This window comes from Nerophis ophidion, linkage group LG03, assembly GCF_033978795.1.
Source record: "Nerophis ophidion isolate RoL-2023_Sa linkage group LG03, RoL_Noph_v1.0, whole genome shotgun sequence".
Classification (NCBI taxonomy): domain Eukaryota; kingdom Metazoa; phylum Chordata; class Actinopteri; order Syngnathiformes; family Syngnathidae; genus Nerophis; species Nerophis ophidion.
In genome coordinates, this window is record NC_084613.1 from 15,080,475 (window position 1) to 15,096,589 (window position 16,115).

The 16,115-nt window shown below is 39.0% G+C and overlaps 1 protein-coding gene across 2 annotated transcripts in view; it reads left to right on the top strand.

The window, feature by feature from the left end:
• wasla (WASP like actin nucleation promoting factor a) overlaps positions 1-13,481 on the top strand; it is a 42,396-nt gene extending 28,915 nt beyond the window's left edge. For both annotated transcript variants that reach the window (XM_061894370.1, XM_061894371.1), the window contains 6 exons: positions 464-665; positions 2,629-2,671; positions 6,867-7,020; positions 7,116-7,726; positions 7,794-7,902; positions 12,845-13,481. In XM_061894370.1, coding sequence (XP_061750354.1) covers positions 464-665; positions 2,629-2,671; positions 6,867-7,020; positions 7,116-7,726; positions 7,794-7,902; positions 12,845-12,906 — 1,181 coding nt within the window. In that variant the 3' untranslated portion in view covers positions 12,907-13,481. The remainder of the gene's footprint in view (positions 1-463; positions 666-2,628; positions 2,672-6,866; positions 7,021-7,115; positions 7,727-7,793; positions 7,903-12,844) is intronic.
• The last annotated feature ends 2,634 nt before the right edge of the window (positions 13,482-16,115 follow it).

Genomic DNA, 16,115 nt, shown 5'->3' on the forward strand with positions numbered 1-16,115 from the left:
GCGGGCCACGTAAAATTATGCGGCATTTTGCATAAAATGGTACGGCGGGCAATATTATTTGATACGGCATAACACACGTAAAATAATGCAACATATCACATAAAATGACGTAGCAAGCCACACAATTAACGCGGCATAACACATAAAATGATGCTCCAGGCCAAGTAAAATGGAGTGGCGGGCCACATCAAACGGCCTATCACATAAGATGATATAGTGGGCCACGTAAATGAATACGACATAACACATAAAATAATGCAGCAGGCCACTTGAAATTATTTGACCCCCGTCCTTGAGTTTGAAACATGTGCTCGCATTTGTTAGAATGTGATGACATCATCAGGTGGTGTGAAAGTAGGCGGGGTCAGTCTGTCTTGCCGTAGAGACGTTATCGTCGTTAAAGTGTGGCGTCCACTAGGGGGAAATGTAGTAGAGTCCCTGACTGGTCTTCAATGACGTGCAGGTCCCGCGCTGCCCATGGCCACGGTGGACATCAAGAACCCGGAGATCAACAACGTGCGCCTCCTCAACTCTCACGGCCACCAGCCGCCATACCACGTCAACAACATGCTGAGTCATGGCGCTCTGACGCGCAAAGACAAGAAGATTAAAGTCAAGAAGAAGAAGCTGACCAAGGCGGACATCGGCACGCCAAGCAACTTCCAGTAACTCCAGTCTTTTCATCCTCAGTATACTCGTCTTCAGAAAGTATTTTATCAAGACACAATATGTGTCTTGGTCAGTGTAGCGCCTGTGTGGCACTATGGATGTGTTTCCTACTTTTATGACTTAATGACAGAATAAAATGCTTGCTGGAATTTGAAGGGCTATGCTGTAGTTAGCATGTAGCTTGTTAACATGTATCTTTTTAGCGTGTCGCTTTTTAACATATATCTTTTTAGCATGAAGCTTGTTAAAATGTTGCGTGCTAGCATGGAGTATGTAAAAGCATGTAGCCTGTTAGCATACAGTTTGTAAGCATGTAGCTTGTTAACATGTATCTTTTTAGCGTGTAGCTTGTTAACATGTATCTTTTATTAACGTGTAGCTTTCATTAGCGTGTAGCTTGTTAGCATGAAGCTTGTTAAAGTGTAGCTTGCTAGCATGGAGTATATAATGTCATTTAGTTTGTTAGCATGGAGCTTGTTAGCGTTTTGATGGTAAGCATGTAGCCTGTTAGCATTACAGTTTGTTAGTGTGTAGCTTGTTAGCATGTAGCTTGTTAACATGTATCTTTTTTAGCGTCTAGCTTGTTAGCATGAAGCTTGTTAACCTGTAGCTTGCTAGCATGGAGTATTTAATGGCATCTAGCTTGTTAGCATGGAGCTTGTTAGCGTGTTAATTGTAAGCATGTAGCCTTTTACCATTACAGTTTGTTAGCGTGTAGCTTGTTAACATTTATCTTTTTAGCATGTAGCTTATTAGCGTGTAGCTTGTTAACATGTATCTATTTTAGCGTGTGGCCTGTTAGCATGAAGCCTGTCAATGTGTAGTTTGTTAGCATGGAATACTTAATGGCATGTAGCCTTTTAGCACTACAGTTTGTTAGTGTGTAGCTTGTTAGCACTCAGCTTCTTAACATGTATCTTTTTTAGCGTCTAGCTTGTTAGCATGAAGCTTGTTAACGTGTAGCTTGCTAGCATGGAGTATTTAATGGCATGTAGCTGGTTAGCATGGAGCTTGTTAGCGTGTTAATTGTGAGCATGTAGCCTTTTAGCATTACAGTTTGTTAGTGTGTAGCTCGTTAACATGTATCTTTTAAGCGTGTAGCTTGTTAACATTTATCTTTTTAGCATGTAGCTCATTAGCGTGTAGCTTGTTAACATGTATCTTTTTAAGTGTGTGGCCTGTTAGCATGAAGCTTGTTAATGTGTAGCTTGCTAGCATGAAATATTTAATGGCATATAGCTTGTTATCATGGAGCTTGTTAGTGTGTTGATTGTAAGCATGTAGCCTGTTTGTTATCGTGTAGCTTGTTGCTCGTTAGCTTGTAGCTTGTTGACATGTATCTTTTTAGCGTGTGGCTTGTTAGCGTATAGCTTGTTAACATGTATCATTTTTAGCATGTAGTTTGTTAGCATGAAGCTTGTTAACGTGCGGCTTGCTAGCATGGAGTATTTAATGGCATGTAGCTTGTTAGCCTGGAGCTTGTTAGCGTGTTGATTGTAAGCATGTAGCCTGTTAGCATTAGTTTGTTAGCTTGTAGCTTGTTAACATGCAATTTGTTAGTGTGTCACTTGTTAGCGTGTAGCTTGTTAACATGTCTCTTTTTAGCGTGGAGCATTTAATAGCATGTTGCTTCTTAGCATGTATCTTGTTAGTGTGGAGCATTTAATAGCATATTGTTTCAAGTTTATTGTTCTTCGGTCAACAAACAAACAGTTATACATACATAAAATGAAAAAATGTTGCAGACCGAGAGGGTTTAGGCTGAAGTTGAATCGATGTTATTATATTGCTTGTTAGCATGTAGCTTCTTTGCATGTAGCTTGTTAGCATGTGTCTTGTTTGCGTGTATTTTGTCAGCGTTGAGTATGTTAGCGTGCGGCTTGCCCACGTGCAGCTTTTCAGCATGTGAGTAAATGTGTGCGCTTTTGTTTGACTGCGTCCATGCTGTCTCCTCTCCAGGCACATTGGTCACGTGGGCTGGGACCCAAATACAGGCTTCGATGTGAGTACACACTAACACACACACACACACACACAGGTTATCATTTGGAATGGGGACCAAGTTTTTGTTCATGACTTGTGGGGACCACCCTTTCTACAGGTTGTGGAGGCAAAAAAAAAAAGAGGTAAAATGGCCACTGCCCAGTTAGTTAATACATGTCTTTAAATCTCTGGATTGATGAAGTAATGTGCTGATCATACTTACTGGGGACCCTGGGGACAAAGATTTAAAATGGTTTATGGCAGGGGTCACCAACCTTTTTGAAACCAAGAGCTACTTCTTGGGTACTGATTAATGCGAAGGGCTACCAGTTTGATACACTCTTAAATAAATTGCCAGAAATAGCCAATTTGCTCAATTTACCTTTAACTCTATGTTATTATTAATAATTAATGATATTTATCTGTGTAGAAACACTGATCATCTTAATGATTTCTCACAATAAATATATATAGAAACAGATAAATAAAAAATAAAAAAAGGGTATTTCTGTCTGACATTCCGTCGTACATTTTTTTTCCTTCTACGGAAGGTTTTTTGTAGAGAATAAATGATGAAAAAAACACTTATTTGAACGGTTTAAAAGAGGAGAAAACAAAAAAAATTAAAATTAAATTTTGAAACATAATTCAAAATTCAACCGAAAAAAAGGAGAAAAAAACTAGTTAATTCGAATCTTTTTGAAAAAATTAAAACGAGAATTTATGGAACATCATTAGTCATTTTTCCTGATTAAGATTATTTTTAGAATTTTGATGACATGTTTTAGATAGGTTAAAATCCAATCTGCACTTTGTTAGAATATATAACAAATTGGACCAAGCTATATTTCTAACAAAGACAAATCATTATCTCTTCTAGATTTTCCAGAACAAAAATTTTAAAAGAAATTCAAAAGACTTTGAAATAAGATTTAAATTTGATTCTACATATTTTCTAGATTTGCCAGAATAATTTTTTTGAATTTAAGTTTGAAGAAATATTTCACTAATATTCTTCGTCGAAAAAACAGAAGCGAAAATGAAGAATTAAATTAAAATGTATTTATTATTCTTTACAATAAAAAAAATAAATTTACTTGAACATTGATTTAAATTGTCAGGAAAGAAGAGGAAGGAATTTAAAAGGTAAAAAGGTATATGTGTTCAAAAATCCTAAATAATTATTATGGTTGTATTTTTTCTCTAAAATTGTCTTTCTGAAAGTTATAAGAAGCAAAGTAAAATTTATTTTTTAAACAAGTGAAGACAAAGTCTTAAAAATATTTTCTTGGATTTTCAAATTCTATTTGAGTTTTGTCTCTCTTAAAATTATAAATGTCGAGCAAAGCGAGACCAGCTTGCTAGTAAATAAATAACATTTAAAAAAATAGATGCAGCTCACTGGTAAGTGCTGCTATTTGAGCTATTTTTAGAACAGGCCAGCGGGCGACTCTTCTGGTCCTTACGGGCGACCTGGTGCCCGCGGGCACCGCGTTGGTGACCCCTGGTTTATGGGGACCAAATTTAAATAATTTTGCATAATTCACGCAAATTTGTACGTGACTACAGAGGATCATTAAAAAAAACCTAAAAATGTTCTTTTTTTTTTTTTTTTTTAAAGTTCTAATTAAGTATGTCAGAATACAGCACTACAGCTGTCCTCTTATAGGAAGTTTCACCACTTCAATGTTGAAGCAAATCCTGCATCTTCTGTGACATTACTGAAAACTGCTATTTTGCAGTAACGAAGTTGTCTGCAACTCCAACTACCATATATAGAAGGATGGAAAATTCTGAATGTGAATCTTACTTTAAGGTAATAATGTTTTATAATCACGCTGTATGAACATGTCATCCTAAGAAAAAAATAAGAAAAATACAAAAATCCCTTAGTCATCTTCAGAATCGATCTATCTTTTAAAACAGGGGTGCCCATTACGTCGATCGCGAGCTACCAGTCGACCGCGGGGGGTGTGTCAGTCGATCTCGAGCCAGGCTTTTAAAAAAAATAGACCTAAAAATTAGTGATCATCAATCTTCACCAAGACGTCACTTAAATGACATTCACAGTACCGGAGGGTCTTGTGAGATGACGCTGGCTGCTGCAAGATCATTATTATTAAAAATGACCGAGAGGAAGGCGAGAAACACTTTTTATTTCAACAGACTCTCGCGCCGTACCTTCCGTCAAAACTCTAAAGGCCGACTGCACATTTCCTATCTTCACAATAAAAGCCCTGCTTCATGCTGCCTGCGCTAACTAAATACAGAGTCTCGGAAAACTGGCGTGCACAAGCGATCCCTCAGAAAGCTGGCGTGCACATCAATTGTGCACGCCAGCTTTCTGAGACTCTTATTTTGTTAGCGCAGGCAGCATGAAGCAGGGCTTTTATTGTGAAGATAGGAAATGTGGAGTCGGCCTTTAGAGTTTTGACGGAAGGGACGGCGCGAAAGTCTGTTGAAATAAAAAGTGTTTCTCGCCTTCCTCTCTGTCATTTTTTCATAATAATGAACTGGCAGCAGCCAGCGTCATCTCACAAGACCCTCGGGTGCCGTGAATGTCAATCAAGCAAGCTACGGAATTTGCCGCCAATGTTTTTCTTGTAAAGTGTATGGAAGCTGGATGAATTAGATGCCAAAAACCAACCACTTTCATGTGGTATTGTACAGAAAGGACAACTTTTTTTCTCCTCCATTTGAAAATGTTGGCGTTATCATCATTACTGTCTGATTCCAATCAATGCAAGTCATCAGAATCAGGTAATACACCAACTTATATTATTGTCTTTGTGAAAGAAAGACATCTATATGTGTGACACATGCTTATATTATCATTAAACACATTTAACTTGTTTACAAAAATGTCTCTTTCATAAATAAATAAATATAAATGATATATATAAATGAGGTAGATCCCCTCGAGTTGGTCAATTGAAAAGTAGCTCGCCTGCAGAAAAAGTGTGGGCACCCCTGTTTTAAAAGGTTTCCCTTTAGGGCAGTGGTTCTCCACCTTTTTTCAGTGATGTACCCCCTGTGAACATTTTTTTAATTCAAGTACCCCCTAATCAGAGCAAAGCATTTCTGGTTGAAAAAAAGAGATAAAGAAGTAAAATACAGCACTATGTCATCAGTTTCTGATCTATTGAATTGTATAACAGTGCAAAATATTGCTCATTTGTAGTGGTCATTCTTGATCTATTTGGGAAAAAACGATATAAAATAACTGAAAATTTGTTGAAAAATAAACAAGTGATTCAATTATAAATAAAGATTTCTACATATAGAAGTAATCATCAACTTAAAGTGCCCTCTTTGGGGATTGTAATAGAGATCCTTCTGGATTCATGAACTTCATTCTAAACATTTTTTAACAAAAAAAAAGAAATCTTTATGGAAATATTTATGGAACATGTCCACAAAAAATCTAGCTGTCAACACTGAATATTGCATTGTTGCATTTCTTTTCACAGTTTATGAACTTACATTCACATATTGTGGAAGTATTATTCAATAAATATATTTATAAAGTATTTTTGAATAGTTGCTATTTTTAGAATATTTTTTAAAAATCTCGCGTAGCCCTTGGCATACCTTCAAGTACCCCCAGGGGTACGCGTACCCCCATTTGAGAACCACTGCTTTAGGGGATCTGTTTTTTTTGGTCCCCATACCGTCAGAAGTCCCCTAAAGGTGACTGTGTAAACAGCCATGTCCCCATTGAGTCAGAATTGTCAGAACACACACACACACACACACACACAGGCCTGAACACAATAGGTAGCAGTGTGGCGACTGAAGGATGACATCATTCAACAATAGTGACTTGTCGCCTACACACACACACACACACACACACACACACACACACACACTCACACGTGGTTGTTGTGAAGACCTAAGTCACATGATTACTTTTTGACCCGAAATGTTTGATGCGTTGCGTCGAAACGGGTACCTCTGTTGTGGGCGGTATAGCTCGGTTGGTAGAGCGGCCGTGCCAGCAACTTGAGGGTTGCAGGTTCAATCCCCGCGCCCGCTATCCTAGTCACTGCCGTTGTGTCCTTGGGCAAGACACTTTACCCACCTGCTCCCAGTGCCTCCCACACTGCTTTAAATGTAACTTAGATATTGGGTTTTCAGTATGTAAAACGCTTTGAGTCACTAGAGAAAAAGCGCTATGTAAATATAAATATACTTCACTTGTGCGCGTGCAGCTGAACAATCTGGACCCCGAGCTGAAGAACCTGTTCGACATGTGCGGCATCTCGGAGGCTCAGCTGAAGGACCGCGAGACGTCCAAGGTGATCTACGACTTCATCGAGAAGAAGGGCGGCGTGGAGGCGGTCAAGAACGAGCTGAGGAGGCAGGGTGAGTCTCGGTGGACCGCGGCGGTACTGCATGTCGATGGAAGGGTATTGTATGTTGGCGCCTCCCGGTCACATGACTTTGGTCTCCACCTGCAGCGCCCCCGCCGCCTCCCTCCCGTGGCGGGCCCCCGCCTCCTCCCCCGCCCCCGCACAACTCCGCCCCTCCTCCGCCTCCGCCCCCGTTCAGGGCAGGCCGCGGAGCTCCGCCTCCCCCTCCGCCTCCTCCGTCCCGGGCCCCTGCCTCGGCTCCTCCTCTCCCTCCGCCGTCCAGGCCGGGAACTCTCGGTGCCCCGCCGCCGCCGCCCCCCACCAGGGGAGGTCAGCATCCACCTCCTCACCACCAACCCAAACCTCCCCCACCTCCTTCCTCGAACTCATCCCCGCAAGCCCCGCCCCCTCCACCTCCCCCGCTGACCTATCAGTCCCCAGCAGCCGGCGGGGGCGCCAGCTCCGCTCCGGCGCCGCCTGCTCCCCCTCCTCCTCCGCCCCCACCACCCGGCCCCCCACCAGCCGCGGAGCCGGACAGCGTGCGCGGGAGCGGCGACTCGCCTAATTCGCCGGTCGCCGGCGGGAAGTCAGCGCTGTTGGAGCAGATTCGAGGGGGAGCCCAGCTGAAGAAGGTGGAGCAGAACCACCGAGAGTCTCCGCCCAGCAGCGGGCGGGATGCGTTGCTGGACCAGATCCGCCAGGGTATCCAACTGAAGACGGTACGATGCCCTCCTGGCGCAGAGGGTCTTTGCCTCGCGGCGCCCTAAAGAGTGTCTGTGTCTGCAGGTGTCGGACAACCCGGAGTCGGGCTCACCCACGCCAGCCCCCACCACCGGCATCGTGGGCGCCCTCATGGAAGTGATGCAGAAGAGGAGCAAAGCCATCCATTCTTCAGGTACCAATGTTGCACAATAGAAATGATATCAAAATTATATCATTCAGTTGATGCACTTTTTCATGCTATCGTCATGGGTCTCACTATTTTGAGCTAGTCAGTGGCTGGCGAGCTAGCCACTAGCAAGGTAGTCATATACTGGCGAGCTAGTCAGTCGTTAGCGAGCTAATAATGTGCCAGCAAGCGAGCCAGTAGCTGGCGAGCTGGCCTCTACCGAGCTAATCGTTATGCCGCCGAGCTAATCAGTAGCTGGCGAGCTAGCCACTACCAAGGTAGTCATATGCTGGCGAGCTAGTCAGTCGCTAGCGAGCTAATCATGTGCCAGCAAGCGAGCCAGTAGCTGGCGAGCTGGCCTCTACCGAGCTAATCGTTATGCCGCCGAGCTAATCAGTAGCTGGCGAGCTAGCCACTACTGAGCTAATCATATGCTGGCGAGCTAGCCACTAGCAAGGTAGTCATATACTGGCGAGCTAGTCAGTCGTTAGCGAGCTAATAATGTGCCAGCAAGCGAGCCAGTAGCTGGCGAGCTGGCCTCTACCGAGCTAATCGTTATGCCGCCGAGCTAATCAGTAGCTGGCGAGCTAGCCACTACCAAGGTAGTCATATGCTGGCGAGCTAGTCAGTCGCTAGCGAGCTAATCATGTGCCAGCAAGCGAGCCAGTAGCTGGCGAGCTGGCCTCTACCGAGCTAATCGTTATGCCGCCGAGCTAATCAGTAGCTGGCGAGCTAGCCACTACTGAGCTAATCATATGCTGGCGAGCTAGTTAGTCGCTAACGAGCTAATCATGTGCTGGCGTGCTAGTCAGTAGCTGGAAAGCTGGCCATTACCAAGCTAATCGTTATGCTGGCGAGCTAGTCAGTCGCTATCGAGCTAATCATGTGGCAGCAAATTAGCCAGTAGCTGGCGAGCTGGCCACTACCCAGCTAATCGTTATGCTGGCGAGCTTGCCAGTACCGAGCTAATCATCTCCTGGCGAGCAAGTCAGTAGCTGGCGAGCTGGCCACTACCGAGTTAATCGTTATGCTGGCGAGCTAGTCAGTAGGTGGCGAGCTGGCCACTACCGAGCTAATCGTTATGCCGCCGAGCTAATCAGTAGCTGGCGAGCTAGCCACTACCGAGCTAATCATATGCTAGCGAGCTAGTTAGTCGCTAAGGAGCTAATCATGTGCTGGCGTGCTAGTCAGTAGCTGGAAAGCTGGCCATTACCAAGCTAATCGTTATGCTGGCGAGCTAGTCAGTCGCTAGCGAGCTAATCATGTGGCAGCAAATTAGCCAGTAGCTGGCGAGCTGGCCACTACCGAGCTAATCGTTATGCTGGCGAGCTTGCCAGTACCGAGCTAATCATATCCTGGCGAGCAAGTCAGTAGCTTGGCGAGCTGGCCACTACCGAGTTAATCGTTATGCTGGCGAGCTAGTCAGTAGGTGGCGAGCTGGCCACTACCGAGCTAATCATATGCTGGCGAGCTAGTCATTTGCTAGCAAGCTAATCATGTGCTGGCAAGCTAGTCAGTAGCTGTCGAGCTAGCCACTACCGAGCTAATCATATGCAGGCAAGCTAATCAGTAGCTGGCGAGTTAGCCACTACCGAGCTAATCATATACAGGCGACCTAGTCAGTTGCTTGCGAGCTAATCATGTGCCAGCAAGCTAGCCAGTAGCTGGCGAGCTGGCCACCACCGAGCTAATCGTTATGCTGGCGAGCTAGTCAGTAGCTGGCGAGCTAGCCAGTACCAAGCTAATCATATGCTGGCGAGCTAGTTAGTCGCTAACGAGCTAATCATGTGCTGGCGAACTAGCCGCTGGTGAGCTAGCTACTATCGAGCTAATTATATGCTGGCGAGCTATTTAGTCTCTGAGGAGCTAATCATGTGCTGGCGAACTAGTCAGTAGCTGGCGTGCTAGCTACTACCAAGCTAATCATATGCTAGCGAGCTAGTCATGTGCTGGCGAGCTAGTCAGTAGCTGGTGAGCTAGCTACTACCAAGCTAATCATATGCTGGTGAGCTAGTCAGTCGCTAGCGAGCTAATCATATGCTGGCAAGCTAGTCAGTAGCTGGCTAGCTAGCCACTACCGAGCTAATCATATGCTGGCGAGCTAGTCAGTTGCTAGCAAGCTAATCATGTGCTGGCAAGCTAGTCAGTAGCTGTCGAGCTAGCCACTACCGAGCTAATCATATGCAGGCCAGCTAATCAGTAGCTGGCGAGTTAGCCACTACCGAGCTAATCATATACTGGCGAGCTAGTCAGTCGCTAGCGAGCTAATCATGTGCCAGCAAGCTAGCCAGTAGCTGGCGAGCTGGCCACCACCGAGCTAATCGTTATGCTGGCGAGCTAGTCAGTAGCTAGCGAGCTAGCCAGTACCAAGCTAATCATATGCTGGCGAGCTAGTTAGTCGCTAACGAGCTAATCATGTGCTGGCGAACTAGCCGCTGGTGAGCTAGCTACTATCGAGCTAAGTATATGCTGGCGAGCTATTTAGTCTCTGAGGAGCTAATCATGTGCTGGCGAACTAGTCAGTAGCTGGCGAGCTAGCTACTACCAAGCTAATCATATGCTGGCGAGCTAGTCAGTAGCTGGTGAGCTAGCTACTACCAAGCTAATCATATGCTGGTGAGCTAGTCAGTCGCTAGCGAGCTAATCATGTGCTGGCAAGCTAGTTAGTAGCTGGCGAGCTAGCCACTACCGAGCTAATCATATTCGGGCAAGCTAGTCAGTCGCTAGCGAGCTAATCATGTGCTGGCAATTTAGTCAGTAGCTGGCGAGCTAGCTACTACCTAGCTAATCATATGCTGGCGAGATAGCCGCTAATGAAGTAGCCGCTAACCAGTAGTTTGCTACAAGTATTATTACAGATATAAAGAAGCATGTTACCACAGACAGTAACAGTTATTAACAGTAAAATAGTTTTGATAAATTAACACGACATCAAATAATGTCATGTGTTACCTCATATGTCAGCAGTTAAAGAAAATACATATATTAAATTATTTCAAATATTAATTAAATAAATACATTATTAAATTAAAATGATAAGAAATAACCAGTTCCGAAATGTTTTTATTATCATTTATATGCCAAATGTTTATTTTATCAACTATATGCCAAATAAGGTTTTTATTATTATTTATATGCAAAATAATATATTTTTATTATCAATTATATGCCAAATAATGTTTATTTCATCATTTGTTTGCCAAATAATGTTTCTATAATCGTTTATATTAATTTAAATGAATATAAATTAATTAATATACATTACATTTATATGCCAAATCATGTTTCTGCGGTATTTATAGGCCAAATAAGGTTTTCATTATCATGTGTACGCCATATAATGTTTTAATGATCATTTATGTGCCAAAATAAATGTTCTGTAACCATTTACATGACCAATAATGTTTCTACAATTATTTATATGCCAAATAATGTTTCTATTATCACTTACATGCCAAATAATGTTTCTATAATCATTTATATGCCAAATAATGTTTCTATAATCATTTATATGCCAAATAATGTTTATATAATTATTTATGTGCCAAATAATTATATAATTATGTATATGCCACATAATGTTTATATAATTATTTATATGCCAAATAATATTTATATTATCATTTACATGCCAAATAATATTTATATAATTATTTATAATGCAAATAATGTTTATATAATTATTTACATGCAAATAATGTTTCTATATTTATTTATATGCCAAATAATGTTTTTATAATTATTTATATGCCAAATGTTTCTAATATCACTTACGTGCCAAATAATATTTCTATAATCATCTGTATGCCTAATAATGTTTATATAATTATTTATATGCCGAATAATATTTATATGATTATTTATATGCCAAATAATGTTTGTATAATTACTTGTATGCCAAATGTTTCTAATATCACTTACGTGCCAAATAATGATTCTACAATCATTTATATGCCAAATAATGTTTATATAATTATTTATATGCCCAAAAATATTTATATAATTATTTATGTGCCAAATAATGTTTCTATAATCATTTATATGCCAAATAATGTTTATATAATCATTTATATGCCAAATAATGTTTATATAATTATTTATGTGCCAAATAATATTTCTATAATTATTTATATGGCAAATTATATTTATATAATTATTTATATGCCAAATAATGTTTATCACTTACGTGCCAAATAAAGTTTCTATAATTATTTATATGCCAAATAATGTTTATATAATTATTTATATGCCAAATAATATTTATATAATTATTTATATGGCAAATTATATTTATATAATTATTTATATGCCAAATAATGTTTGTTATCACTTACGTGCCAAATAAAGTTTCTATAATTATTTATATGCCAAATAATGTTTATATAATTATTTATATGCCAAATTATATTTATATAATTATTTATATGCCAAATAATGTTTATCACTTACGTGCCAAATCAAGTTTCTGTAATTATTTATATGCCAAATAATGTTTATATAATTATTTATTTCCCTAATTATATTTATATAGATATTTATATGCCAAATAATATTTCTATAATTATTTATATGCCAAATAATGTTTGTTATCACTTATGTGCCAAATAAAGTTTTTATATAATTTATATGCCAAATTTTTCTAATACCATTTACGTGCCAAATAATTTTTCTGCAATCATTTATAAACCAAATAATGTTTATATAATTATTTATATGCCAAATAATATCTATATAATTATTTATATGCCAAATAATGTTTATCACTTACGTGCCAAATAAAGTTTCTATAATTATTTATATGCCAAATAATGTTTATATAATTATTTATATGCCAAAAAATGTTTATTTAATTATTTCTGTGCTAAAAAGAGTGATTATATATCGTTATGAAAGCTTTCTTCCGCCATGTTGGACATCGCATGTTTTACGAACACTTTTCTCCTCTCAGACGACGACGAGGATGACGATGAAGATGAAGACTTTGAGGAGGATGACGAGTGGGACGACTGACCACACTAAAGACTGGTTTTGTAAATGTTTGGACTTTTCCATCTATTTATTTTTTACTTCTCGCCTTTTTTTTTTTTTTTTTTTTTTTTTCGGTTTGTTTTTTGACATAGTCCTGGTAGTTAGGCGGCCATCTTTGAGACATTTCAGCGCACGCCCCATGGAGAGTCTGAACGTTCATTTCCCCCTCCTTTCATTTTCCCCTCGAAGACCAAAACGCTGCGTTGTTTTTATCACGTGACTGAGGCGCTCTTTTGCACACCGCCGTTTTCTGTTTCATTTCAAGCTAGGTGCTTATTTGATCAAAGCACCCGACGGTCTCGTTAACGCACTTTGCCACGTCCCTTTTTTTGTTCTTGCGTCTGATTGGTTGCTCAGGTTGTGACATCATGCTCTTATGCAAAGCGGCTGCAACGCTAATAATAGTAATAATAGAAAATAATAATAGCCGACCAAATGTGGACGTTGCGAGCGAGGCTGTGAACAGTGCAAAGAAATAATGACACTTGAAACTGTTTGCTTCAGCCAGTGGGGGGCACTAAAGTGTATACTTAATAAATGTTACTATTTACAGTCAAGTACTGCTGACTATGCATTTTTCTGTGGAGTACACACTAACCAATAATGCTAAATGTAGCAGTTCCACTGACAATGGCAGTTAAAGGGGACAACTAACCAAATACGAGAAGTAAAGGGGACAATCAAATACTAAAATTAAAGGAGACAGCTAACCAACAACTGGAATAAAGGAGACTACTAACCAAATACAAGAATTAAGGGAGACAATTAACCAAATACTAGAAGTAAAGATGGAGACAACTAACCAAATACAAGCATTAAAGGAGACAATCAAATACTAAAAGTAAAGGAGACTGCTAGCCAACAACTACAATAGAGGAGACTACTAACCCTATACAAGAATTAAGGGAGACAATTAACCAAATATTCGAATTAAAGAAGGGGGACTACCAACCAAATACTAGAATTAAAGAAAGAGACAACTAACCAAATACTAAAAGTAAAAAAGGAGACAATTAACCAAATACTAGAAGTAAAGGAGACAATTAACCAAATACTAGAAGTAAAGATGGAGACAATTAACCAAATACTAGAAGTAAAGATGGAGACAATTAACCAAATACTAGAAGTAAAGATGGAAACATTTAACCAAATACTAGAAGTAAAGGAGACAATTAACCAAATACTAGAAGTAAAGATGGAGACAATTAACCAAATACTAGAAGTAAAGATGGAAACATTTAACCAAATACTAGAAGTAAAGGAGACGATTAACCAAATACTAGAAGTAAAGATGGAGACAATTAACCAAATACTAGAAGTAAAGATGGAGACAATTAACCAAATACTAGAAGTAAAGGAGACAATTAACCAAATACTAGAAGTAAAGATGGAGACAATTAACCAAATACTAGAAGTAAAGGAGACAATTAACCAAATACTAGAAGTAAAAGAGACAATTAACCAAATACTAGAAGTAAAGAAGGAGACAACTAACCAAATATTAGAATTGAAGAAGGGGGACTACCAACCAAATACTAAAATTAAAGAAGGAGACAACTAACCAAATACTAGAAGTAAAGGAGACAACTAACCAAATACTAAAAGTAAAGGAGACAATTAACCAAATACTAGAAGTAAAGATGGAGACATTTAACCAAATACTAGAAGTAAAGGAGACAATTAACCAAATACTAGAAGTAAAGATGGAAACAATTAACCAAATACTAGGAGTAAAGATGGAGACATTTAACCAACTACTATAAGTAAAGATGGAGACAATTAACCAAATACTAGAAGTAAAGATGGAGACAATTAACCAAATACTAGAAGTAAAAGAGACAATTAACCAAATACTAGAAGTAAAGATGGAGACATTTGACCAAATACTAGAAGTAAAGGAGACAATTAACCAAATACTAGAAGTAAAGATGGAGACAATTAACCAAATACTACAAGTAAAGGAGACAATTAACCAAATATTAGAATTAAAGAAGGGGGACTACCAACCAAATACTACAAGTAAAGGAGACAATTAACCAAATATTAGAATTAAAGAAGGGGGACTACCAACCAAATACTATAATTAAAGAAGGAGACAACTAACCAAATACTAGAAGTAAAAATGGAGACAATTAACCAAATAGTAGAGGTAAAGGAGACAATTAACCATATTCTAGAAATAAAGATGGTCACAATTAACCAAATACTAAAAGTAAAGATGGAGACAATTAACCACATACTAGAAGTAAAGGAGACAATTAACCAAATACTAAAAGTAAAGGAGACAATTAACCAAATACTAGAAATAAAGATGGTCACATTTAACCAAATACTAGAAGTAAAGGAGGAGACAACTAACCAAATACCAGAATTAAATAAGGAGACAACTAACCAAATACTACAAATAAAGAAGGAGACAACTAACCAAATACTAGAATTAAAGGAGACAACTAACTAAATACTACAATTCTTTCTTTCATTCTTTCTTATTTTAAATTATTAAACTAAATTAAATTAAAGTAGACAACTAACCAATAACTTGTATTAAAGGAGACAGCTAACCAAATACCAGAATTAAATAAGGAGACAACTAACCAAATACTAAAATTAAAGAAGACAAATAACCAAATACTAGAATTAAAGGAGACAACTAACCAAATACTAGAATTAAAGAAGGCGATGACCAACCACATACTAGAATTAAAGGAGACAACTAACCAAATACTACAACTAAAGGAGACAACTAACCAAATACTACAACTAAAGGAGACAATTTGAGACAACTAACCACATACTAGAACTAAAGGAGACAACTAACCAGATACTAGAATTAAAGGAGTCAAGTAACCAGATACTAGAACTAAAGGAGACAACGAACCAATAGTTGTCTAGAAAATCATTGCAGTGCAAAAGTCAACACAGACATAATACTTCTGTCACTTCTAACTATTCATCCTTATTTATTTGTCTATTGTATCATTATTATCATTATTATTATGTTTTCTTTTAAGTCTGCAACACATTGTTTCTTCTCTTCTCTCCCAATCACAAAATGGTAGCATTTAAAAATCTTCAATGACAAAATGTCAACGATGAATTATTATTATAAATATTATTATTACGAAAAATGCTCTGCTTCTTCCTGCTCCTTTTCAGACTTGTAAACACGAGATGTTTCTTCACACGTGTGT